General features: G+C 48.1%; 2 protein-coding genes across 3 annotated transcripts in view; both read right to left on the reverse strand.

The window, feature by feature from the left end:
- Positions 1-27185, reverse strand: part of SLC35B1 (solute carrier family 35 member B1) — a 211159-nt gene that overhangs the window by 25530 nt on the left and 158444 nt on the right. The window lies entirely within an intron of this gene.
- Positions 1-27185, reverse strand: part of FAM117A (family with sequence similarity 117 member A) — a 41516-nt gene that overhangs the window by 3080 nt on the left and 11251 nt on the right. Inside the window, exons 2-7 of one of the 2 annotated variants that reach the window (XM_063137711.1) lie at positions 17784-17953; positions 9352-9441; positions 7349-7462; positions 5687-5821; positions 3283-3508; positions 1100-1220 (exon numbers count right to left, since the gene is read on the reverse strand). In XM_063137711.1, coding sequence (XP_062993781.1) covers positions 1100-1220; positions 3283-3508; positions 5687-5821; positions 7349-7462; positions 9352-9441; positions 17784-17953 — 856 coding nt within the window. The remainder of the gene's footprint in view (positions 1-1099; positions 1221-3282; positions 3509-5686; positions 5822-7348; positions 7463-9351; positions 9442-17783; positions 17954-27185) is intronic. The other variant, XM_063137713.1, reaches the window with a different exon arrangement.

The following is a 27185-nucleotide window of genomic DNA, read 5'->3' on the forward strand; positions in this document are numbered from 1 at the left end:
AGGCCTGGAGTGGAGATATTTGCCAGGAAGACTTTCTGGCAGTGAAGAGGTGGAACTCGTATTCTCCCAACTTTGGTGCCTCTAGTAGTTTTTGTCTTTACTGTTCGCTCTGTTTTGCACTTGAAGTACATAGCATGGGCAACACTCTTACATATTTAGTGAAATAGGTGTTGCAGTGGTTAGAGTGTCAGACTAGGATTATGGAGACTCAAGTTCAAATCTTTACTCAGCTATAAAACTTACTGGATCATTTGGGGGCAGTTACTATCTTTCAGCCTAGCTTACCTCTCAGGGTTGTGAAGATAAAGTGTGTGTGTGTCTCAGGATCAGGCCTGTTTTCCCTAGTGTGGGAAAGGGATTTCAGGGCCTGGATTGGACTCAGAATCTGGAGGAGGAGGAATACAAGTATACCAGCCAAAATAGGAAGCAGGGGGAGGAGATTCTCCAAGGCTCTTCAGGAGTCAAGGGTGTATCTTCCCAGGAGCATATTGGAACAAAAAGCTGAAAGCTCAGAGACCATCCTCCTCCCACCCCTGGGAACTCAGCCTCTGTCAGAGGGGGAGGGGACTTTGGAGTTGACAGATCCCAGAGTCCACCGCAGGGTCAAGCAGGTGGAGTTGAGAGGAGGTGGTAGGTGGTCCCTTAAGGTAGCCACTCGCCAGAGGCTTCTCCAGAAAGACCCTCCCTGAAGTAAAGTGCTGGTTTGGACTGCAGAGAAACTCCATTTTAGTTGAAAGGCAACTGCCTAGCTTTGTTAAGCTTAGAGGACAGCTCCTAGCATTCACACTCCCTTGAGGTGTGAAGAAATGTTTATTCGTTGAATAAAGGCTTGTGGATTACAAGGCAGACCGCTCTATTGTCTCTCATCTCGCAGGAAGGCTTGGAATCACAGCAGTGTGTGTGTGTAGGGGAAACATACTATCAAAAATGAAATATTCTTCTAACAATAATGTGTCAAACAGAACCCTGTCAGAGTTGCACCTTATCTCCTCTGCCCTAATGTCTACCCCTTTTGGACAGCATTCTACACAATCCATTTCAGCATCTAGATTCGGCTCTAACACCAAGCATTACGAAAGGCAAACGTCCCCCTACTTACGCCACTTCCTCAAAAGCACGGATTTTTTCACAGCCCTCCGGAGGTTCCCGCTTGAACACATATGTGTGGTTGGGACGAGGAGACAGGGCGAAAGCAAGGACTGGAGAAGTGTTGCCATTTTCTGGCAGAAGGAGGGGGGGAAAAGGAAGGCATAAATTCAGCACAACTCATTGATTCAGACAAATGCAGAAGCAAAGAAAATTCTGTATAAAATGATGTATCAGTTGTACCAGACACCTGCATGATTTGTGAGTCAGTCAGTCAGATGGAAGCGTACTCAGGCAGTGGATTTGATTTTTTAACAGATCTTTGGTGGAAGTGTGTCAGTCAAGAAACAATGGAACAAAATCCAATGAACTGAGCGCAACTGACTTGTTTGGCTGCTCAAGGGCCTCAGTACACCCCAAGGGCAGATATTTATCTCAAGTTCAGCCCACACAGTGAACATCCCCAGGAGCGCTTCAGGCATCAGGATGGCCCTCAAACGACAGTAAACCTCTCAGCTTTGGTTAGTACTAGAGAAGTATTGGAGTCAATGAAATGAGTGTCTAGAAAAAAATAATTCACACTGCCGTAAGAGTTATAAAGCTTATTCTTGTAGCACCTTCTGTATACGCAATCTTTATCAATTAAGGATTCCCTATATAGTTTGGAATCAAGCAGTAAGTGTCAGCAGCGCTTCTATGACTTCACTTGCATATTCAGGGCTAGCTGGCTGCCTTATATTTACACACAGGCTGCCTGTTGTTTGCAAGTAAGGCCTGCTACCGTAGAACACCACAGCCTCTGCACTTTGCTTTAATCCCCGCTTCCTCCTTTTATCATATCTCCATTTATTTTATTTATTTATTGCACTTATATACCGCTCCCATAGCCAGGGCTCTCTGGGCGGTTTACAGAAATTCTAAAATTGAGATAAAAACGAGTATACAAAATTTAAAATTCTAAAACACAGAACATACACACATAAAGCATTAAAAACCGTTAAAAAAAACTAAACATGTGGGTAATTAGGATGTGCCGCCATATGCCTGGGCAAAGAGGAAAGTCTTAACCTGGCGCCGGAAAGAGAGCAGCGTTGGTGCCAGGCGAGCCTCGTCAGGGAGATCATTCCATTTGTTCCTGATCGTTCCTTTTTTCCCCCACGTTCAAGGGCACCCCAAATAATGGCACCCACAACAGCTTCCTCGACTCTTCACTGGGCTTCACAGTGCAACTCAGAACATGGCCATCTTTCACTTGCCCTGGCTGCCAGACAAGTCACACACTTGTTCGCCAGTGTGGTGGGTGGTTAAAATGTCAAACTAGGACCAGAGACACTGGTGGTTCTAGTCCCGACTCTGCCATGACATTTGGTGGGTGAACTTGGGTCATTCGCTATCCCTCAGCCTAACCTATGTTACAGGGTTGTTATGTGAACAAAATGCTCCTTGGAAGAAAGGTGGGATAGAAATTTTAATAAATAATAATAATAAAAAAGAGGTGGAGCTCTTCATACCGTGGATGCAAGACAGAGGCTAGATTTCCACATTTCTCTTCAAGAGGTTTAAGTTCTAGAAACCTGAATTAGCGCACACTATAAATCTGGAAGATTCTGATTTTCAAAATAAACAGTAATTATTTAGGAAAAGAAACATAATCAACAGTGTGACGCTAAGGATAAGCATGATCAGCTCTGGAAAGAAGCTCATGCCCGAAGCAACTACGTGGCAACTTTAGACGGTGGCGTCGTTTAGACACAAAGCCCTCTCTTCCTAACTGCCATGCTCCCTTCATCCCCTTTTACATGTTTAATCTGCTGATAGATATTAGATTAGAGCTGGTCAGGGAAGGACCGATGATCTATGGAACCGGTAGGGTAGGCTGGACCTGTTTATTTTAGGGTTTACCATTGTTTTATCACGTTACTAATTGAAAAGTCAATAAAATAAATTAGGGCTTTCATGCTCTGGCACCTGCGTACAGTCATGTTCTGACAAACATCCCGACTCTTCCGGCTCTGACTTCTGCCATGGCAACACAGGGAGCGCCTGCAAAGTACACCCTATGATGTCCACCTGTTTCCAGACTTGAGTTCTCATGCTGCCAAGGGTCAAAGGCAGTTCAGGGCAACAAGGCCTTAAGAATTCCTTCCAGGGCCCTGTGCCCAGATCAGGCTATTGCTGACCCACAGAGGGGCTTACCTTTTCCCTTGGCTTCCAGACCCGGATTTTCTAACACTCCAGGGGTAAGTTCTTCCGTCACAGCTCGAGCAGGAGTTTGCAGTGACCGCCCGACTGCAGCTGAAGGGGACGGAGAAAGAGAGAGGCTGCTGCTGCAGCTGCTGTGCTCCAGCTGGAGGAGCAAGGACTCTCGGGGCCCTCTCTGGAGAGGGGGCGGGGCCCTGTGGCCGTCTGGGATGTCCAGGATCTAGAAGGAAGAAAGATACCTTTGAAGCACAGAGTTGCAAGCAGGAGCGCTCGGGACAATGCAGTGATCTGGGCAAGAATGAAGGTTTAAACATTCATTTAAAGCATTTTTACCACACCCTAAAGGGTTCAGAGTGTGGCTTGCAAAACAAAATGGCGCTATCTAAAACAGGCTTACAATCTTTAAAAACCACACACACAAGACATGCAAAACCAGGAAAGAATGAAGAGGAAGGAAAACTAAAACCGACTCGGGCACCAATTTGAGAAAAGCCAGATAGTAGTTCTAATAATGAACGTCCAGCAGAATGGAGGCAGGTCAGGGGGAGGAGGAACCAAACGGAGCTGGTCGCTCAGCATCCCTGCTTCCTGCCTCTCCTTCTGCTGCAGCCCAATGGAATATGGCTGTGCTTTGGGAGTCACGGGGGCATGGCAGGAAGGCAAAAAGAGCAAGCATGTTATTATCGTAACTACTTCATATCCCATAGATAGGAATTCCCATTTTGGTCAGGAGGGGATGAGAGCAGTGGCCTTGGGGCTCAGGACGAAGGGTGGCTTCTGGGCCTAAGAGATGACAACACAGCCCGGCTGATGCAGTAATGTGCTTTGGCGCAGGACCAGTGAGTGGGGCACGCTGACTTAAGTGTGTGGGGAGAGCAGAGGAGCAGGGGCTGCCAATGCAACACCCCCACCAAGGCTGGTAGAGGTCAAAAGCTGCAGCTCTATGCTGTACTCAGTGCCTAAAGAGGTACAGGAGCAAGCTGTGCATTGCTCTGCAGCTGCATGTATCACAGCTCCCATAGTCGCTTTGCAAAGTACCTAATGGAGGGGGGTGCTTTGAAGCAGAGATGGGGAAGGAGTCCATTTGCTCCAGAAACGGCTGTTTATCACCCTGTGCCTGTCTGTGGGCACATTTTACTTTTTGGAATGTATCCGTGGGCACCACCAAAAATGGCCATCGAGGTAGGCACATCATTCTCCCCCCCGCCCCCACTGGCAATTCCCCTTCCTTCCCCTTGTGATTGCCTTCCGCCTCTTTTACCGTGCTCATCTTATCTGCTGACTTCCTGCTGCTGCTGAGTACGGCAGGAGGGAGGGAAGGAAAGAGGTCCTTGGGAAAGTGGCAGCAGGAAAGGCAGGGCAGCGGGGGAGAAGGGAAGGCTGTGTGAAGGACGGGAGGAAGGAAGGGCAGACTGCGGGGATGGTGGCAGCAGGGGTGAAGGTGGCAAGGAGAGGATGCAAGGGGGGGACACAATCATAGAATAGTAGAGTTGAAAGGGGCCTACAAGGCCATCGAGTCCAACCCCCTGCTCAATGCAGGAATCCACCCTAAAGCATCCCTGACAGATGGTTGTCCAGCTGCCTCTTGAAGGCCTCCAGTGTGGGAGAGCTCACAACCTCCCAAGGTAACTGGTTCCATTGTCGTACTGCTCTGACAGTCAGGAAGTTTTTCCTGATGTCCAGCCGGAATCTGGCTTCCTGTAACTTCAGCCCGTTATTCCGTGTCCTGCACTCTGGGATGATCGAGAAGAGATCCTGGCCCTCCTCTGTGTGACAACCTTTCAAGTATTTGAAGAGTGCTATCATGTTCTCCTTCAATCTTCTCTGGGGATGAAGAGAAGGAAGGAAAAGTAGCATGGGGGGAGGGGTGTATTGTGTGAAAGGGGCTTGGGGCTAGTAGGCGCACCTGGAAGTCTTGGGAGAGCTAATGCATCCACAGGCCCTGCATTGCCGACCCCTGGGTTAAACACTTTCTTTCCCCACCATGTTTCTTGCAGGCAGAGCGGCGTAGTAGTGTTCCCGATGCGACTCAAGGCCAGCTGTGTGGGGAGGGGTCCACTGTGTGGGGAGTTTGACAGCACAAAAGCAAACATTGTGGAAACATATTCTGAACCGGCATATGGTATACTGTCGTCCTGGGATGTGATCTGCTGCCCAGAGTTTCGCTTTCTTTTTTAAGAGAGAGTTTGGACATTTGAAGATGGAGAATTTTACAGAGCACAACTCACTGTGATTGTGTGCTTGCAAGTGTTTGGGGATGGGTGGGGAGTAGCTCTGTACTGAAAACAAATGGTGCAAATGTGGTGTGACTCTCACACAAAGCTGGCATCTCCACTTAAGCAGGGAGATCCAGACAGGGAGGCTCTCCTATATCCTGCCTCAGCCGGCTACAACTTACTCTGAGGAGCTCCTCCTCTCCTTGCTCCTTTACAAACACCTCTTCCAATTCCCGGTTGATACCGTCGAAGCTGTTCTGCAAACAGGGGCTGATCGACACGGTGGCCGAGACTGGGGAAGGTGCAGGCGGGGAAGCCTACAAAACAAGGACATGAAATGCTGCTGGAAAGAAGCTGCCAACACTTAGGTGCCAATGCAAAAACATGCTGCCAGATGAGGGCAGGCACACACTTCCTAGGCCAGCTCCACTGCCTGATCTGTTAGGAACACAGGAAGCAGGCTTAGGGCGCAATCCCAAGTGTGTTGAGAAAAAGTCCTACAACTCCCAGCATGCCTCAGCCAGCCAAGCTGGCTGGGGAATGCTGAGAGCTACAGAAGGTGATGTGTGTGGGTTTTTTGGTCTAAACATGCATAAGATTGCATGCTTCATTGATTCACCCAGCCCTGTATTGTCCAGCAATGGCTCTCCAAAGTTATCTGGTGGAGGTCTGTCCTGCCACCTGCTACCCAAGACAGTCCAAGCAGTGGTATAGCGGTATTTATTTATTACATTTATATCCCACCTTTCTTCCTCCAAGGAGCCCAAGGCGACGTACATAATCCTCCTCCTCTCCATGTTATCCTCACAACAACAACCCTGTGAGGTAGGATGGGCTGAGAGCCTGGGACTGACCCAAAGTCACCCAGTGGGTTTTCATGACCGAGTGGGGACTAGAACCCGGATCTCCCGACTCCCAGTCCAACACCTTATCCTCTACACCACACTGGCTAGTGGTAAATGTTGAAGAGCAAGGTGCACATCATGACAACTGTTCCAATGCTCCCAAAGAGAGTCCCAAAATGCTGGCAGCTGCATTGATCCATATCAACAAAACGGTTTTAAGCAATTGTCATCTTCGCAAGAAGCAGGCATTTCTTAAAGCTGATGGCTCTTAATTGCCCATTTGAGACCAAGCCAGCCCCAAATATTTTGCATTAAAACAGGGAAGCATATATTGTTGCTGGGAAAATTCGTCCCCCCCCCCCTCAGCTACGTGAGGATTGCAATTAAGCTCAGAAGGAACAGAAAAGTATTGGGGGGGGGGGCAGTAGAGGACATCAGCACCTGCTAATAAAAAAAAGTGCTGGTGCTGCTGCGTCCCTATGAACCCTGGGGCTCCACAACGCCACTGAGACTAACTGGAAGATAGCACAGGAAATTAAACTGGAATCTGCATTGTGATTCACATGCTCTAACACGGAGCTCTGGACTCTGTCCTGTGATTGTCCATGGGATACCGAGAGGCCAAGGAAAGATAGTCATGAACTTAGTACGCCAGATTCAAACTGCATCTCAGCCACAGTCTCAGGGGGTGGGGGTGGGGGGCTTCGGCCAAGGCGCATTCTTGACTTCGGTGTATAAGAAGCAGGCATGGCCAATTGATAGCAAACATCCACCCGAGTCCTTGCGTCGTCGTGAGGTGGTGGTGGGGAGAGAATGGGCCTGTGTGTTCCCCAAATGGAACAACAGACCTGAATACTTTTAAATCATCTTTCCCCAGCGTAGCCTCACGCTAGCCTCTTGCCAACAAGTCCATTGAAAGTTGGACTGCGTCTCCTCTCGCTGCAGCCAGATCCTGGATAGGACCAACAAAGAAAGAAAAGAGAGAGATGCAAAACATACCTTGGCCGACGGGAGCACGCCATGATCCCCCTGAACGGGGGAGCTCCGGTCTTTGTCTTTGCCGCCCCAGGCTGTGAGCTTCGTTCGCTGGAGCTGCTGCTTCAGTTTTGCAATCTGGGGAATGAGATGTTAAGCTGCATTTTTAAGAGAGAGAGAAGTACTGCTCAGCTAATCAACCAGCTACACCTCACCGTTTCTCCTGCCCATGGGTGGGGTGGGGTGGGGGGATTACAAGATGCAGTTCGCGTGGCCATTTGGTGTGTATTGACTTGTTGGCCTACCACCAGTTCACTGTGGACACGCCAACAGTTCCACCGACCAGGCGCCACGACAAGTTCACCTGGGGTGATGGGTTTCAAAGCCAACTGAACCTTCGCAGTGAAATGTGGATTTTGAGGCGCAGCAATGGAAGTCGCCAGGGAAGCAGCAGTTCCACATAAGCTCCTCACGGATGGCCCAGATCAGTCTTCATAGCTCAGAAGAGGGGACTATTAGGAACTTGGGGTGCTGCTTGTTCTGCACCATTTCATTTTTTTGACAAGACTCACCTGGGGCCCTGCAGAGATTGAGGGGCCCCATCCCAACACTGAACTCCAACTGGGCATAATGAGGACTCCCCCCACTTTTTCAAAAGTCATCCAGTGATGGCCTCAGCTACTTTGTTGGTGGTGGGGAGTTAGAGCAGCCTAACCCTGACGCAGCCACGTCGCCTCCCATCACCTGTGAAAGCAGCACTACGAACTGCAAGTATCAGTGCCTGCAGGCACAGGAAGGTTTGGTGAGGCCAATGCTCCAGCTGCGACTTCCTTCAAACGCCAGCCGTTGGTTCTCATGTTATCTGATGCCTCCTGCAAACTACCCCACCCCCAAACACAGAAGGTGCATATTGTGCCCCTTCGATGGAGGGGGCGGGGGGCAAGGAGAAGAGACAAAGCCTCGGGAAGGGATTTGTTCTGACGCTCCCAACACATTTTACGGTACAGCCTTGCCCAAAACACCACTGTGACCCTGCACTGTCTCACTCAGCAAGATAAAGGCTACAGAAGTTTTGGGCTTCGTTTTCTAATTGAAACTTCTGCCATCTCCCTTACAAGACCCTATGCCTGGGCGGGGCCAGTGCCAGACTATTTTGTACCCTCGGCAAGACAAGGTATTTGCACACACACACACACACACACACACACACCAACCAAAATTGCCAACTTCGATTCAGCTGTTCAAGAAGAGTTTCTGAACTATTATATTTTCCTTTTATTATGATTTTTCTCAAAACAGCTAATTTGTAGAAAACTGTGACCCTTAAAGGGCCGTCCTGCGCCCCTCTGAGGTCTGCGTCCTAGGCGGCTGCCTAGTTGGCCTAATGGTAGCGCCGGCTCTGTGCCTGGGCATCTAACGGCATATGATTGGGGTGTTTTAGGGATATTTTTTTTTATCAGGTCCTGGTAGCTTTATTGTCAATTGTTTTAAAACTGTTTAAAATTTTGCATGTTAAAGGTTTTATATTATGACTTATCATGCTGTGAACTGCCCAGGCTATATAAAAGTGAAATGAATGAAAGAACGAATGATGAAATTCACTTGGTGCATCGAGTCTCACAAGCAAATCCCGTTCTCAACATCTGTTCTGAGGGCGTTTGACTTTTGGGAGATCGCTGCAGCTGGCCTAATATTGTATATGAACAGGGCACCAAGAGGTTAGAAGGTTCCTAAAATGACCGGCCAGTTTGCATTATCTACTGTGAGCCACCAAGCGCGGTTTTCTGGATGCCCAATGCAGGCACTATATCAGCCTTCCTCAACCTGGGGCGCTCCAGATGTGTTGGACTGCATCTCCCAGAATGCCCCAGCTGGGGCATTCTGGGAGTTGTAGTCCAACACATCTGGAGCGCCCCAGGTTGAGGAAGGCTGCACTATATCAACATGTGCTTCAGAAGTCTAATTTCTTTTGCACATTGTGCAGTAGGAAAGCAGCTCTCGTTCAGGTTGCCAAGTGGATCGCTCACCTCTCTGCGATGATCCATGCTACTCCACGAGGCAGAACGCTTATGGACTGGAGCTTTCCCTGCCTCTGTTTCATGCCAGGATACGGGAGTCTATGAAGAGAGAAAGAAAAAAAGGAGTCAAACCCTTAAGAGGCTAATTCCAACGTGGTAGTTTTCTCTATTGAGAGTCATTCTGAAAGCACGCGGAGGAAGGAAGTATCGCGTCCAAGTCCTACTTCACAGGACTTAAATAAAAAACCTCTCACTTCCAAAAAATAGTACATGCACACTGCCATGTTACATGGGAAACGCTGGCCAACCACACATGTGGCAGAGTAGACATGCATTTTCCCCAAACATGGCAGCAGGCAGGAATGGCCTACGCTTTCCTACACAGAAACAGCACTCGGGTGCACATGGCACATTACGCATCCCCAAATTAAATGCCCAACTGGATTTTTCAGGAAAGATCCATGAATAGGGAACTACTTTGTGGCTTGCAGATCCTTCCTAAGATGAAGAGGGTAGAAAGGTACTCGGCATTCACACAGACTGTTTCCATGTATGTCCTTCCACAGCAATAATTCCAAAAGTGTTTTTACAAGACCAGTAGGAGCCTGTGGGGTGTAGTGTTTACAGTTTTGGACGTGGAAACCCGGGTTCAAGTCTCCACTTGGCCATGAAGCCCATTGGGTGACTTTGGGCCAGCCACTAACTCTCAGCTTAACCTACCTCACAGGGTTGTTGTGAGGATAAAACAGAAAGGAGGAAGACAATGTATGCCACCTTGGGCTCCTTGGAGGAAACGGCAGATGTAAATGTAACCAACAAACAACTAAAGAAAGAAATCAGCTTCTGAACAGGCCTTCAATCAGGCCTGTTATATTGGTTTTAGTATTTTAAAAGTGTAAACTGCTTTGGCAGAAAGACGGCATATCAATGCATTAAATCAGGGGCAGGCGACCTAGTGCCATTCAAATGTTTTAGACTGCAATTCCCATCATCCCTGATCACTGGCCATGCTACCTGCGGCTCATGGGAGTTGCAATCCAAAACATCTGGAGGGAAGCAGGTTGCCTAACCTGTATTCAATAAATAAAGAAGTAACACTGTGCATATACATACATATACACACACACTCACAAGAAGTTAGCGACAAGCCACGCGTTGCACCTAGCCCTACCTCCGAAAGCTTTTCCATCGCTTTTGGCCCATTTCCACCTTGGTACATGTTCACCCTTTGAACCAGAAGTATCAGGACAGGTGGACGAAGGGGAGAAGATAACAAGCCCATAATAGACTCCATCCACAGGCAGCAATGCAACTACACACCCACCAGCCACATACATATTGGATGATCTCCAGCAATTCTCATTCAAGGTCAGTGATCCACCTGTGAACTGCTAAGCCTTACACGCCTCACAGAACTGCTGTATAAGAAGAGAGGTACGTTTGTAAAGGCCTTGGCAAGCAGAAAAGGGTCACCCTTGCCCGTCACTGTTATTCCAAGTGGGCTCGCCACGCAAGCACACGCACTGGAGGAAACACACACAGCACGCAATGTGTGCAGCGAGGCAAAGGTGGTAGCGGTATTACCCAAGTGAAAGTAAGTTTTTCCAGGTGAGTCGCTTGCCCAATTTATCTTCAAGCCTCCTAAATTTACAATAAAAGGAACAACACAGAAAGAGGCAGATCCCCGTCTGGAAGCCCAGATGGACAGGCTGCTAAAACACTGTGCAGGGTATGTATGGTTCAAGATCAGCACCAACTGGCCAATCCCTGCGTAGACCAAGCTATTATAGATCAAGGCTTTCCCCCAACATCTTAGCATTCCACCCTGAACATTTATTTCCCATTTCTGGAAGTGGGAACATTTTGGGGACTGTTACGTTTCTACCCAAGGCTTCCATTCGACCAGCTGCCAAGGCAGAGCAAGGGGCATTTGCCAGCAGCAAGACCGGCCTCTGCAGAAAGGCTGTTGTAAAATGGAAATCTGGCAGCAGTTTTCGAAAAAAACCCAGCTCTGTTGAATAACCCTGCAGCAGCAATGGATGTCACAGCCCTGAAAGCAGCTTGAAAAACTGCAAAATGCCCAGGAGTCAAGGAACAACGTTCTCAACCGGTAAGGCTTTGCAAGTGGTGGGGGCCGAGTTGCAATGGGGAAGCTCTGGGGATCCTGGCGAACGTCAAAGAGAGACTCACACCGTACGGCAGCGATGTCTCAGAGTCCTTGCAGCAGAAACCCCGGCCCTCAACGCGACGCGCAAAGCACCCTGCATCAAAATGGTGTTGGGGAAAGCGCCCTGCCCCTGGTGCTGGCTGTCAAATTGCTGAGCTGGAAACCCAGCTGGAACTCTTAACTTGGAAACCCACATCCCTCTGAAGACAAGAGCCTGGTTATATCTCTAGTTCATTTCTCTGCTTCCACCTGCATCAACATAAAAAACACACCACCCAGAACCCTAGAGAGCAACCAAACGTATGTCCTCGTCTTCCGCCTTCCAGGGTCTTCAGTTTGAGGAGAGGCACTGGCTGCAAACACCACCCAAGGCTACAGGAAGCAATTTACTCTGTGTATCACCTCACTGTAAGTGCATTAAATCCATCTGGTGCAAATTTCTTAGATGAAGTTGGCCCATCTGGGATATAAATGGTTGGATCCAGATTTATCCTGGACTTCCCCACCCCTTCCTTCCCACGGAAGCTCATCCAACCACCCTGAAAATGCTACACAGTGAGTCAGGAGACCCTGCTGAATGGGGCGAGTTATGGTGTCTATGTGTGTGTGTTGGGGGGGATCCCCCAAAATAAGGCAGAGGGTCCTTCCCTCAAGATTTATTTATGTAATTCCAAAAGTACTCCCATATGTACCTCCTCAGGGGTCCTTCTCTGCAAGCCCCTGCCAAAGGAAGGGAGGCAGGTGGCTACCAGGAGGAGGGCCTTCTCTGCTGTGGCACCCTGGCTGTGGAATGAGCTCCCTAAGGAGGCTCGCTTGGCACCTACATTATATGCCTTTAGACGCCAGGTGAAGACCTTCTTATTCTCCCAGCATTTTAACAGTCTATAAATACATTTTAACTTGGTGTTTTAAATTTGTAATTTTGCATTGCTGCTGTTTTTATCTGGTTGAACTTTTATATTGTATTTTATATTACGGTTTTATACTGTTGTTTTATACTTTGAATGTTTTTAATTTTTGTGAACCGCCCAGAGAGCTCCGGCTATTGGACGGTATAGAAATGCAATAAATAAAATAAATAAATAAAAATTTATTTACATTAATATCCTGCCTTTTTTTCCTCTTGAAAGGAATTTACATGATGCTCCTCTCCATTTTACCCTCACAACAACCCTGTGAGGTGGGTTAGACTAAGAGTCAGCAATTGGGCCAAAGTCAGCCAGTGAGCTGCATGGCTGAGGACTAGACCCCCGGGGCTGAGTCCCAGGCGTAACACGCTAACCACTACACTCACCACAGTTATGCCCTCTCACAGATGGGGCAGAGGGACATTTCTAGTGCCCTGAACCTCAGGCCCAAGGAAGAAACATCATGGGGGAAGGCAGTCATGGCAAAGACGCGTCAGAACGGGATGAACTGCCTGGCCAGTTTCGGACTTGCCTCATGCTCTAGGCAGGAAGTAAGTCACAGGTTGACTCTGGTCCCAAGCAAAGCAGATACCAGATCTTGGGGTGGGTGGGTGGAATTCCCCCTGCAAGCTGAAACATTTGTGCCGCCATAGGAAAGCCACGCCCAGCCTCCTGTAACGTGGTAGGAAGTTTCCAAAGGCAGGATTCTAACAGTGGTCAAACAGCTTCCTCCAAGCAGGGAAGGAGGGGAGAAAACCGCTTTCAGAAGCAACCCAAGTTTGAAACCACAAGGTCAGATAAACTGCAGAGGAAGACATGTATCTCCCCGCCAAGAGTGTGGAAAAAAAAAATCTTGTGCGTGTCACAGCAGAAAGTAAGCCAGAGCACCCACAAAGCATAGGATGCCTGGGACGGCACGCTGTCACTCACCCGGCTACTGCACAAAGACCCTTTGGAAAGGTGGAGGCCTTTGGGATTTCAGCTCCCCACTCACTGCAGCCCATGACTCTTAGCACCTACACTTCCTCCATGGGAGAAACAACCAAGTGGATTCAACACCCCTGTACTGCACTGTGCCGAGAGCCCGAGTGGGGCAGAAGGTAGGGTGTCGGCCCATGGGCTTGGGAAACCCGGGTTCGAGTCTTCAGTTCGCCCAAAGCCATGTAACGAACAAGGCACTAAAAGTGTTGCTGTAGGATTTTAAAAGATGGGATAACCCCCAGATGCGTCGGTGTTGTTTCAGCAGGATCAGTAGCGAAATCTGCTGGTTGTCAGACTGGCTAGCCTGCATCTTAAGAGAAAAGCAACGTAAGGACTGCCAGTTTCCATGTTGGCTGGGAATACTGGGAGCTGCAGTCCAACACATCTGGAGGGCACCAGGTTGGGGGAAGGCCGATCTTTTGGAAGGACCAGGCGTTGCTCTCCAGAAATATTTACAGGTTGCTACGGGTTCCTCGACGGCTGGAGTCTTTCCACGTGCCTCGTGCTGAGCAAGCTCTATCCATCGCAAGAGCCCTCGGTTTTAAAGCAGTGCATGGCACGGGGCCCATGAACGTTATATAAGGGTTTTGGCCCAGAGCAGCGAACAGAGCTGGAAAAGCCTCCGGCGTTGAGCCCATTCCAGAAGGAGAGTGCCAAAGGCCAGCTGCCTCTGCAACAAAGCCAAGGAGAAACCCAGAGCTGCCTCGAAGCCGGCTTGAGCACAAGAGGGATGGGCCTTTCCTAGAAAGGGCTCGAGACTAGAATAGTCTTCTCGTAACAGTCCAAGGCTTTATACTGGAGTCTACCAGTTTAATGTTGACACACCAGATTCAGATTCAAGCAAGATTCCTCAAGTTCAGATCTGGCTCCTCTGGCTTTAGGAGGGCTGCAAAAAAAGTTAATGGGGCTCTTCGGGGTTTCTCTGTGGGCAGTTTGATGAGCTTTTGTGTTGAGAAGCACAGGGAAGCTGTTGCCCCAATGGCTAAATGCACGGAGGGCCATGTGGGGCAAGACTCCAGGCTCCACGTGCAGCACCAGGCTGCCGCCTGCAGCTCTCCCACAAACACAGCAGAGCCACTGCGAAAATCCACTTCTGCTCATGGATTTTGCTTTCGCTAGATTTGGCCATTTGTGTTTGCCGTGACGTGTACTACTTATCCATCGTTTTCATTCTAAATACGTCCATTTCCTCCCTCACACTTCATTTTAAGCCCCTAACCTTTTTCCACCTCTTGTGGAAGTGTTCTACATATAAATATTATTGCCCACTCACCATTTTCCTGTTTGCTCTGTCTGTCGCACTTTTGAGCCAGCAGGAAGCGGTTTAGTGCCCTCCAGATGGTTCGACTACAGCTCCCACAATCTCTGACCACTGGCCATGTCGGCTGGGGCTGACGGGAGCTGTAGTCCAACACACTGCTTACACGATTTCAAACATATGGGTTACAATATATATAAATATAAATGTGTACGTATAAGATGAAAGCTGAGGTTCGAGGACATGTAAACTGCATTAGATACTAGGGGTGCGTGCTCCGCCCCGGAATTATCTGGTAACCACGAACATCCGCGGAGCATTCGATCTTCCAGAGCGGAGATTGGCCGCTTCTCAACCCATCAAATAATACGAGAGTGCTTCTAACGTCTCTGTAATTATTCGACTGTTTGTGTGCGTGTGTGTGTGGTGTGTCTAATTGAAAACCTCCCAATAAGAAACATGGGGTGATGTGGCGGGGCAGGTTTGGTAATTGATATTATTGACACCTGTGGCTAACCAATTAGGAATTGCCACAGTGCTGTCTGTGAACGTGTTCTGTTCCTCTCCAATCACAGTGTTCGGGGGAGGGAATTTTCTCACGGTCCTTTATTCCACGCAGTCATTGCTGTTCTTGGTCTTATGGCATTCATTTTGGTCACAAAGAGAGAGAGAGAGATACTTTGTACACACAGTGGAAAGTAAGATGGGTGGGTGTGTTTGTTTGCAAAGTGAGATTTAGAGGAGGAGAGGGAGAGAGAGATCTACGAGATCTCAAGATGATGCTGTTTCTTTGCAGAGAGAGAAAGGGAGAGAGAGGGAACTGTTTCACCTGCTCCACCCCCAGAGTGTGCGCATACGCCTGCCTGTTCTGTTAAAGCTTTTTCATCATCATCATCTATTTATTTTCCCCTTAATGGTTTGACGTGCTGTAGCTCTCCTTCCTCAAAGCTGAGCCTTCCTAGCAGCACTTGGCTTCAAAGCTACAAGTGTTTTCTCCTTGTACTTGTATGTCCATGAGTTTCAGGGTTGTGCAGTGCACACAAGCAGTACACTATTAATAAAGCACATTTTATTAACATTCCATCATGAGGCGTGGGAAACACTGGCTGCTGCTGCTGTGCTGGTTCTGGCCATGTGGGGAGAGGGAGTGCAGGGCTGGTTGGTCGGTTGGGCCTTTCTGCTTGGACTCACAGAAGTCAGCCACAGTGTGGAAGTGCTGCTGGGCTGGCATCGTCAGGGAGCAAGCTTCTACACCTGAGTCAGGCAGGCTGTTTATTTCTCAGTTAAACTATTACTCCAATTGGCTGCCTGGGCTTCCAGTGCAAGGGGGGCATTACTGTCCTCCCCCCCTTCTGTGTCATACTCCTTCCCCCGTGTAGCCTCCTATGGGGAAGCTGTTGTTGCCTTGCCTTGACTCGCTCCAATGTGCCCGACCAACAGTGGTGGAGGGGTGCCTCCTCCTCCTCGTCCTGTAAGCCTCCTGTCCTCTCTGAGGTTGGGCAAGCTGTGTGCTGCTGTTGTGGCATTTATTAATATATTTAATCACTTATTGCACTAAGCACTTTCCCGCTGCTTCGTTGCCCTCTCCCCCCGAGAGGTGCTTGAGAGAGGACATTTGAGTTCAGACTTTAAAAAATTCCCTATAAATCACTGCATACAAGTATCTACTCCAAAACTGGCACGCCTAAAGCCCTCTTTAAAAGCTGTCACAGTGCCAATTTTCATGTGTTTACCTTTAAAACTGAGGGAGCTGTAAGCACTTCTCTTAATTCCCATTGACAAGAATGTACCGGTTCCCCGAAAACGGAACAGGTTATTCAACTATGCAGAGAGAGGGACCCACTCTGCAAATCGAGGCGGAGAAATACCTCTACGGAGCTCCGGATCAAATTTTGAGGTAGGGAAGACCCATTTTGCACACCCCTATTAGATACTGTTGCAGGTGTACAACATAATCACAGAACAGAGAACTCCCAGGGCCCTTTGTCCATAGCAGAGGACTGTCTTCACCTGGATTTTGCATGGTCTGGATTTGGCTAAACGAAGGACAGTCTTAATGGAGACAGAATTGCAAGGGAAATGACTAGGAGGATTGTTCTAAGTCCAGGGCCAAAAGTGGGACGCTCAAGGGATTGGAGCATCTCTCCAATGGGGAAAGGCAACAATGGTTGGTACTTTTCAGCTCAAAAAAAAGGTGTGGGGTGTATGTGTTACGATAGAGGTATATGAAATTATGCATTGTGTAGAAAAAGTGGTGAGGCAGACTTGCTCAAGTGGGACCAGTCCTTATCTGCCTTCCATGACCCCCTGCTCTAGCGCACAGTGGACTCTTCCACAGAACCCTGGTCATCCCATGAAGCTGAATGACGGGACATCCAGGACAGAGAAAAGGATGTACTTCTTCACACAGCGCATAGCTAAACTATGGAATATGTTACCACAAGATGCAGTGATGGCCACCAACCTGGACAGCCTTGAAAAGGGATTTGGCACACCCATGAGGTATAAGTCTATCAATGTCGACTGGTCATGACGGCTATCTATTTCATCCAGTATGCCTCTCAATACCGGTTACTGTGGAACGCAACAAGAAGGGTGCTATTACGCCCACGATCTTCTTGTGAGCTTCCCATTTCAGGCAAGGCTGGGGAACCTGTGGCCCTCCAGATGATGACGAACTACTACTCCCATCAGCCCCAGCCAGCCTGGCAAATGGTGAGGCATCATGGGAGTAGCAGTTCATCAACATCTAGAGGCCCACAGATTCCCTAGCCCTGCTTTAGGGTATCTGATCAGCCACTGTGGGAACAGAATTCTGGACTAGGTAGTCCTTGGTCTAACCCAGCGGGGCTCTTCTTATGTTATGCTAAGGAAGCAGGGACAGGAGGACGGCATTTGACAGCTTTAAAGTCGCAACAACGCCCTTCCTTTTTCTAGTTTATTTTATTGTTTATAAACACACAAGAGCTTAACCCTCTCCGACACAAGCCCGACTAAGCAAAAATAGATGCCAGACAACCTTCAACTCTCTTCCTTCAACCAGAGCCACCACCGCACCTTGAGATCTGTTCCACGGGTCCTGCAATCCCCCACTAGCGTCCTTTTTTAAAAAAGAGAGCTCCAGTACCTGGGTAGATTTGTCACTCATATGCGCTGCGGCAGCTCCTTCGGCATCTCGAGGCCACTGACCCAAGAGGTACGATCCCAGGATGGTATCTAGAGAAGAAGTGCGCCGCACTCTGGGAGGCCTGTTCCGGCAGGCCTTCTCGACTTGGCCGGTCGCACATGGAACACTAGCTGGAAAGGGGAAAGGAGGCAGAAGTAAGGACCCAGGCCAGTCAGGAACCCATCACCAAAATCCTTCCAGCTGATCTGCTCATGGTCACCTTTGCCTTCAAATACTCCAGGGAGAGGAAACCCGATGCCCTCCAGATGGTTTGGACTACTACTCCCAAAAACGCCGACAACTGGTCATGCTGGCTGGGGCTGATGGGAGCGGTAATCCAAACCAGCAGAAGGGCAGCAGGTTGCCTACTCTTGGATTACTCTAATGTGCTCAATGAGGGGGCTGCCTTTGAAGGAGGTTTGGAAACGCCACGCTTGTGTCAAAATGAAGCAGGTCAAGCATTAACGGGGGCCCACCTTTTGGACTGCAGAACTCCGATGCTGTGTCGTCTTCATGGGCTTCCCGTTTCCAAGCTCAATTCAAAGTGCTAATTTTGACATTTGAAGTCCTAAGGAGTTTGAGGCCAAGGTTTCTCAAGCGTACTGTTAGAGCAGTACGACAATGGAACCAGTGACCTAGGGAGGTGGTGGCCTCTCCCACACTAGAGGCCTTCAAGAGGCAGCTGGACAACCACCTGTCAGGGATGCTTTAGGGTGGATTCCTGCATTGAGCAGGGGGTTGGACTCGATGGCCTCGTAGGCCCCTTCCAACTCTGCTATTCTGTGATTCTATGTCCTTCCAGCCAAACCTATGGACACAGTTAGGACTTTCTTTCAAGGTCTTCCTCCATGACCCATGTGCACTGCTATTGGCATACAAGCTAGGACCTTCTCTGCAATAGCACCAAGGCTTTGTAAGCCTCCTTCCCAGAAAGGCTCATTTGCCTGGCTGCCTACTTCACCCCCACCCTGCCATCTAACTTTTAGATGCTTGGTCAAAATGCTGCTTTTAGGACAGTAACCGAACACTTCTTTCTTTCTTTTTTAAATTATTGCTGCCAGCTTTCTGTCTGTTTCTTGTTACCTTTCTATTGATTTGTTCTTTTATTGCTTTTGCTGGTTCTTTGGGGGTAATCCATTTTAAACTAATACTTCCTTGGATTTTCTTATCGCTAGCCTTGGGGTTCAAGACAAAGAGAGGATAAAAATATTTTAAAGTAAACTAAGGGTGCATGCATGTTTAGACAGAAAAGAGTTCTACGATTCCCAACGTTATCCAGCCAACATGGCTAGCTGTGAAATGCTGAGAACTGTAAGCCTGTTTGTTTGTTTAACCTATACATGCACAGGATTGCATCCTAAATTCATTTCCTACCTCAACCCAGCTCCCCACAAGGGTCAACCAAAAAGCTAAGGCTGGGGAACGAGAGATAAAGCAACTATTTTAGCAGTGAAATCACTGGCAAGTTCCCAACAGTTTCTTCAGCCCTGCCAACCCCACTTCATGTACAAGCCGGTTGTGAAAGGTGCCAACGGGTACAGATTGCCACGTTCCTCACTGTTATGATATACATAAACAGCAAGTGGGAGAGGGAGTTGGGTGTGGCTCCCACGGCTCCCTGAAAGGGAAAATCCATGGCCAACCGAGACCATTCAGGCACGTTTTGAACGGTGGCACCTACAACCCAGATGGAAGATTTTGCGTGAGAAGCAAACCCACCCCCCCCAAGTCAACTGGCTGCATCGGTGGCCTTGGGCAATTCATGTCTTCTCTCAGCTACATCTTTCCCAGAGGGCCGAAGATGAAACACGAGACAAGATGTTATAACACTCAGCCCTTGGGACAGAAATCTAATTGCATCTTAATATATTCATTTCCTAACCGCTTCTCTAAAAAGAATGCATTTTCCTCCCTTATTTTTAGCTTGTATTCCCGTGGGTTGGGCCCAGCAATTCTCCCTCACCCCCATTATTATTGTAGAGGGCCTGGTAACTTCAGACATGTTCTCAGTAAAATGAATATAAATTTTCCTGATAAGTGTCAGGGCAAGCTGATTTTATGTATTATTTCCGATGCCAGAGGCTGCAGCCACATTTGTCAGATATAGTCATATACAGCAAATATATCCGTTTCCCAGGTTATGCCTCCACTTTTGTTCTTAGTGTCATCAACATTTCTGGAAGCTGATACTCTTCTAGGGTAAAGTTTGGTTCAGAGACCCTCCAAATGTGTTGGACTAGAATCCCCTCCAGGCCCAGCCAACACGGCCAATGGTCAGGAATGATGGAAGTTGTAGTCTGACATATCTGGAAGGTGGCAGGCTGGGGAAGGCCACCTTTAAACATTGCCTCCCCCACAAAGCCAGATGGTTGCAAAACAAGCCATGCCCTGAAACATTACATGTAGTGGACTCAAGATGCATAGGAAGCTGCCTAACGTGTCGTCAGACCCATTGGTTTAGCATCACCTGCTCTTGTGGCAGCAGTTTCCCAAGGTCTCGGACAGACAAAGCTGTTTCCCAGCCCTGTTATAAGCTGGGAACTTCTGCATACAAAGCATGCATTTCAAACTGAGCTACGGCTCCCTCCCCGCTCAGCACATCGATGAGTGCAGAATTACAGAAGATGATCAGCAGACAGCAAATAGAATCTCTGGGTTTTATTATCATCCAATGCAGCCTTCCCCAATTTGGTGTCCTCTGGATGTGCTGGACTGCAACTCCCATAATTCTCAGCCAGCATGGCCAATGCCCATGCAGGCTGGGAATTATGAGAGTTGCAGCTCAACATCTCAAGAGGACACCAAGTTGGGGAAGATGGCTCTTGATCTAAGGAGCTCCGTGTGGGGATTTAAAAGTGAACGTGCAACTGCTAAACATTTGTCGTAAAGAAATAGAGCTATTCATTTCCCGCAACCCTTGTAGCAGGGCGAGACATGGATTAATGAGAAAAAAGCCTCCCCCCCTCATCCTTTGCTGCCACGTGTGGTGTGGGATGTGGCTGGCAAAGGCTTGTGACATCCTTGCGAGCATGACTTTCCCCACACAATTTTATCAAGCAACGCGTCAATCTCAGCGGCTGAACACCCCGCCCCTCCTCCATTCCAGCCCAGGAGGACCACGCAGTGCTTAAAACGAGAAGCTGCCACCGCCATCAAAAGCAGGGGCAGGTAATTTGTGGCCCTCTAGATCAGCCTTCCTCAACCTGGGGCGCTCCAGATGTGTTGGACTACAACTCCCAGAATGCCCCAGCCAGATGCAGTCCAACACATCTGGAGCGCCCCAGGTTGAGGAAGGCTGATCTAGATGTTTTTGCCTATAGCTTCCATCAGCCACAGCCAATGGTGCGGGATGATGGGTGTGGTAGGCCAAAATATCTGACGGGTCACAGGTTGCCCTCACCTGCTTCAGCCCCCACCAAAACACCCCCGAGTTCCTTGAAAGCTATGAACTTCTGCAGTACAATAGAGTGCTCACCTCCTTCCTTTTTCTGTTTTTAAAGCTAGCAGAGCAGAAGTATGGCTAACCCCTTTTAACCTCCTGTCTTATGTGGGAACAGGATATTGTGCTGTCGGCGAGGAGTGGGCAGTAAGGAAAACAAGAGCACTCCTTATCATTCGGAAAGGCGCAATAGGCTAACCGCAATACCTCATATTTATGAAGTGTCTTAACCCTTCTCACCCTCATTTCCTCAGTCAACAGTACAGCCTCCCCGCCATCCCCGATAACATGGGATAGTACTATCCACATGCGAGAGAAGAAGGGGTTGCTGAGGCCGACAACAGCGGCAGGCACAAGGCCGTGGACAAGCCTGTGGCCGAGGCAGGGGAGAGCTCCGAAGCGAGGATTTCCTGGCTCACGGCTCCAGGTCAACTCTGACGCTCCCAGCTACTGCATTTAAAAGACGAGAAAAATGCCAGCCCAAGCCCAAGGCTGGGGATTGTTTGCTTTTCATTTACACGTAAATTAATAATATGCGCTCATAACTAAAAGCAGGAACCCTCCTGGTGTGCTGCCAAGGAGATTGCTGGCAGCTTTGATTTAGAGCTCCTGACTCATTGCACTGCAGCAGCTATTTGCGGCCTCCCTCGACTGGTTGTTGACGGGGCAACCAGGTCTATTTGAGGCTATTTGAATTTCAGAAGAAGCACCTAGGTTTTAAGGTTGCTTGGAAGGTTCGTTCTCCGGCCCGAAAGCTCTTGCCCTTTAAACCCCAGAGGCCTGGCTGCTCTCTGGCAAAGGCAGCCGGCCTGGCCCAACCTCACGGGCCCACGGCCACGGGCCTGGGACTGACAAGTCAACCCCAGCCCACGTAACTCACACCTGCCATAACGCTGCCTGCACAGAAGCCACCTGGGGAATCAGCAACTGCCCAGTTTTCAGTTAAGCAAAGCTGAAAGAGATTGCAGCCTCCCAGTTGGACCGAAGCAGGGCTGCTCTGGCCCCGTCAAAGCCAAGCAGCCTAAAAATACACCAGAGGCAGCAAAACAATGTTTGCTGCAAGACAAAGATGGCATGTGGGAGAAGCAGAGGCAGGGTGGAGCGTCCTGTTTACACTGCCGCTCAGTTATCAGCTTAGGCCATTAGGCTGGGACCAACCCAGCCCCACCTGGCTGTGTAGTCTGGGGATTGGCCCCAGCTCTGTTCCCGAGCTAAGCATCTTCGATCTGGGGTGTGCGGGGGTGGGAGAAGCCGAGACAGAACCGCTCCAAGATAATAGAACCATCCCTATCTCAGCCCACCAGTTCCCTTGGCTCACATCTTCTACTCTTCCAGCTGGGGCTGAAACTTTTCAATTCCCTTCATTTGTTTTTCATGAAGAAGGTAGGTGGAAATGTCAGCATTTTGAATGGGGGGGGGGGAGCATGGGAATTTTTATCCCATCCCCCTCTGCTCCAAATACTCCACTGTATCTCCGGAACACATGCAACAATTCCTTCCTATCTTAGACAACTTCAAGATACAGAGGAGGGCCAGAAGGGCAACATCTAGCTGGAACCAAGCAAGTTAAAGAGAGATACACAGAGAAACAAAGAAGACAGAAGCTCATGGATTCCCACATTAATTTCTCTGCTTGACTTTTACACTGTTCAGGGGTGAGCAGAAAGTAATATCCATATGTTTGAGACTTCAACTCCCAGAAGCCCCTATTAGCATGGCCAATGGTCAGGAATGTTGGAAGTTGAAGCCAAAACATCTGGAGATCTACTTTCTGCCCACTCCTGGTTTAAGGAGATGCAACTGGACAATAAGAGATGCAAAAACAGCATTTTGAGGAACATATCACTAACAACATCATGGCCAACAATAAAGAATTCTTTAAATATATCAAAAGCAGGAAACCAGCTGGGAGGCAGCTGGACCATTGGATGATCGTGGTTTACTAAAGGGGGATAAGGAGACTGCAGAGACGCTGGATGAATTCTTTTCAGCTGTCTTCACTGCAGAAGAATAAGGACAGATATCTGTGCCTGAACGGATGTATTCAGGAAGGAAGTCTGAAGAACTGAGGCAAATAGTGGTGACAAAAGATGAAGTTCTCAACTTTATTGAAAGTTAATATCTATCCTAGAGTCCTTAAAGAAATTGCTGATCTTCTAACAAAAATATATAACATGTCCCTCTGTACCAGCGGAATGGAGAATGGCCAATGTAATGCCAATTTTTAAAAAGGGGATCAGGAGGGAACTGGGAAATTACAGGCTCTTTAGTTTTAACATCTGTTCCTAGTAAACTGGTTGAAAGCATAACTAAAGATAAAATTAGTAAGGATATAGAAGGACAACCCCTGCTGAAAAAGAATAAACATGGATTCCGCAAGGGTAAGTCATGTCTCATTAACCTTTTGGAGTTCTTTGACAGTGTCAATAATTATGTGGACAGGGATGAGCCAGTGGACATTATCTGGACTTCCAGAAGACATTTGACAAACAAAGTCCCTCACCAAAGACAGCTGAGCAAACTTAGTGATCAGGGAATAAGAGGAGAGGTCCTCTTAAGGATCAGTAACTGCTTAATAAACAGGAAGCAAACAGTAGGAATAAATGGTAACTTTTTCTAGTTGAGAGATGTAAACTGTGGGGAAGAAGAAGGACCGAGGGGACAGGAGCAGGCAGAAGTAACATCGGGGCCTGCTCCTGCTGGACTCTCTCTCTCTCTCTTTCTTTCTCTCTCCTCCCTCCCTCCCTCCTTGACTCCTTTTCCTTGTGTGTCATGTCTTTATTAGATTGTAAGCCTGAGGGCAGGGACTGTCTTTTTTGCTAAGTGTAAGCCGCTCCGAGAGCCTTTTTTGGCTGAGGAGCGGGGTATAAGTATGGTAAATAAATAAATAAATAAATAAACAGTGGGGTCCCACAGGAATCTGTATTGGGATAAAGCTTTTCAGATTATTCATAAATGATCTGGAATTAGGAGTGAGCAGTGAAGTGGCCAAGTTTGCTGATGAAACTCAATTATTTAGGATGGTTAAAACAAAACAGGATTGCGAGGAAAGGATCTCTCCAAACTGGGAGAACGGGCATCAAAACGGCAATGCAGTTAAATGTACGCAAGTAAAACGGGACGCACACTGGGGCAAAAAATCTGAACTTCCAAGTATAAGCTGATGGGATCTGAGCTAGTGGTGAATGACTAAGGAGAGGGATCTTGGGGTTGTGGTGGACGGCTCAATGAAAATGTCAAGCCAGTGTGCAGCAGCTGTGAAAAACACAAATTCCATGTTAGTATAAGAAATTTTAAAAGAAATTTAAAATAAAACTTGCCAAATAATACTCTGCTTATACAAATCTATGATGTGACCACACTTAGAATACTTTATGCAGTTCTGGTCACAGCACCTAAAAAAGGATATTGTAGAGTTGGAAAAAGTGCAGGAAAAGGCACCTTAAAAGGGGCTGGAGCAAGTCCCTCATGAAGAAAGGTTACAGCAGCTGTGATTGTTTCTCTTATAAAAAAAAGCAATGGGGGGACATCACAGAGGTGTACAAAATTATGCATGATGTGGAGAAAGTGGATAGGGAGACATTTTTCTCCCTCTCTCATAGTACTTGAACCCAATTGGGGTGATCCCATGAAGCCGACTGGACAGTTAAAAGGAAGTAATTCTTCACAGAGCACATAGTTAAACTATGGAACTCACTTCCATAAGATGTAGAGATGGCCACCAATTGATTGGCTTTAAAAGGGAATGGACAAATTAATGGAAGATAAGGCTATCAGTGGCTACTAGTCCTGATAGTTCTATGCAACCTCTAGTATCAGAGGCAGTACGCCTATGTACACAAGTTGCTGGGGAACATGGGCAGGAAGATGCTGTTGCACTCATGTCCTGCATGTGGGCTTCCAGTGGGGCAGCTGGTTGGCCACTGTGTGAACAGAACGTTGAACTAGATGGAACCTTGGCCTGATCCAACATAGCTCTTATGTTCTTAAGTTACTACTGCTTCTCTCAGCTTTGCCCCCATGCTGAGAATAAATGGTGTCTTCACGTCCTCTTTGCATTAAGGCACTGATAGCAAACTTCTTTATTCAGGGGGATGGAGGGAGGCATTCTTCTCCAGACAGTGGTCTGGATGCTAGAAGTGTATTGTGCTGTACAGATTAATTACCACTCATGAGTGGTCAGGCTCAATAATAAAATTGGCACCAGGAAAGGATCCACGGTTACACTGCATGTATGCTCAGGCAGAGTCTTGAATCGTACGTAAACTATACCTATTATGCTTATTGCATACAAAAAAACAGAACAAAAAATCAAAGAAAAGCAACCCCACATCTCTTCTTGCAAGGACTGTCAGACTCAGGCACTTGTCGTGGTTAAGAAGCTGCTAAAAACTGCTCCATCTAGGCAGGCCTTTGCTGGTTTTGGATGATCTGTCACTGCTGTTGATGTGTGGTTCTATTATTTTTTTAATTTACTGCTTTATGCAATTGTGGTTTACACTTTTAAAGTGTTAAGGTTTTACCAAAAGCACGGTCATCACAAATTAAAGGTGGAAATATTTCAGAAACCACAAGTCATAAAATGGGTCATGGGTACAACTAGTTTCAGTACGACTATACTAAGAAGATCAGAAGAGTGCTAATACAAAGCCAAACAAAATTATTAGTAACCCAAGGGAAGCTGCTGCCAAGTGTGGTCTAGGAGGGGCCAGATAGTTTTTGTAGAGCAGTTTCATATTGTAGAACTTTCAAGCCACCCTGAGGGCCCATGTTTGGTCTGTAAGGCAGGATCGAAGCATGCTAAATTGAGAACTAGGTAACTCATCCTTCAAGCACCCAAGAACTTGGGAGGGGTTGCACTGGGTTCTCGGATCTAAAGTCTCTTTAAGGCTCTAAGGCTGCCTGACAAGCTTTTCTTGGGCTTGAAGGGGCAGCAAAAAGAGGGCCGACAGGGAAAATCTTCTGACTAGCCACCAAGTGAAGTTCACAGCTGCATAAAGAAACACTGCACCCTGGAAGCAGCCAGAGATGGTTAGGGGGTGGGACTGGGGGAGCTAAAAAACACATTGCAAACTTTTACCCATGTTGGTTGAGGTTATTTCTGAAATAAAAAGCCCTGGATTTTCAACGTCAAAGGAAAATGCAGCAGCATGTTTACAGTGAGGAGGATGGCTACCAAAAGGGAGAGGTAGCGAAGGGCTCAGATCGAGGATACTGTGAATCCCAGCACTGCTGCTGCTGACCCCTGGCTCTAGGCTCTCCCCTCCACAGAAGCATGCATCCTACTGTTCTACAACTTCCAATAACAAGAGCCTCCAGCTTAAAGCAGAGATCCTCCACTTTGATTTTTCCAAGAGCCTCTTTGCTAGTGGAGGGAGAAGAGCCAACGTTTGCTCACAATATAAGGCTCTATTCCATCTGCTCCATGCAGCTCCATCCACCCACACTGATGCAGAGTGGAATTTTGTCCTTCAGCATCCAAACATTTTCATCCTGCCAAGAATACGCCCAGCTTGCTCCATTTATCAAACAGCATCCCAACCAACCAACAACACCCCCCCGCCCCCCGCCCCACAACACACCTCCAAGCTAGTCTATCTGCCTGGTACTTCCAAAAACAAAGCAAAGGATTCGACTCGCTCAGCTCTTGGACGGGTGTGCAGCACCTAGGCAGCAAGGAAACTATTTGGCAGCAAGGCTCCAATGAAAAACCCCAGCTATGGATGGATGAGTCACCTCGGTTTGTAACAGCGAGTTCCTGAAAAGTGAAATATCCTTCCAAATAAGCAGTAAACCAGGGAGTGGAAGAAATTCTCCTTTGCCCTGGTGGGAAGGGGAAGGCTGCCAGTTACTGTTCATATCCGTTCTATTCTTTGCTCGTTTCCATAACCTACTTTCTATCAGCTTATTAGTGGACAGGGACC

This window comes from Elgaria multicarinata, chromosome 11 (assembly GCF_023053635.1).
Source record: "Elgaria multicarinata webbii isolate HBS135686 ecotype San Diego chromosome 11, rElgMul1.1.pri, whole genome shotgun sequence".
NCBI lineage: Eukaryota > Metazoa > Chordata > Lepidosauria > Squamata > Anguidae > Elgaria > Elgaria multicarinata.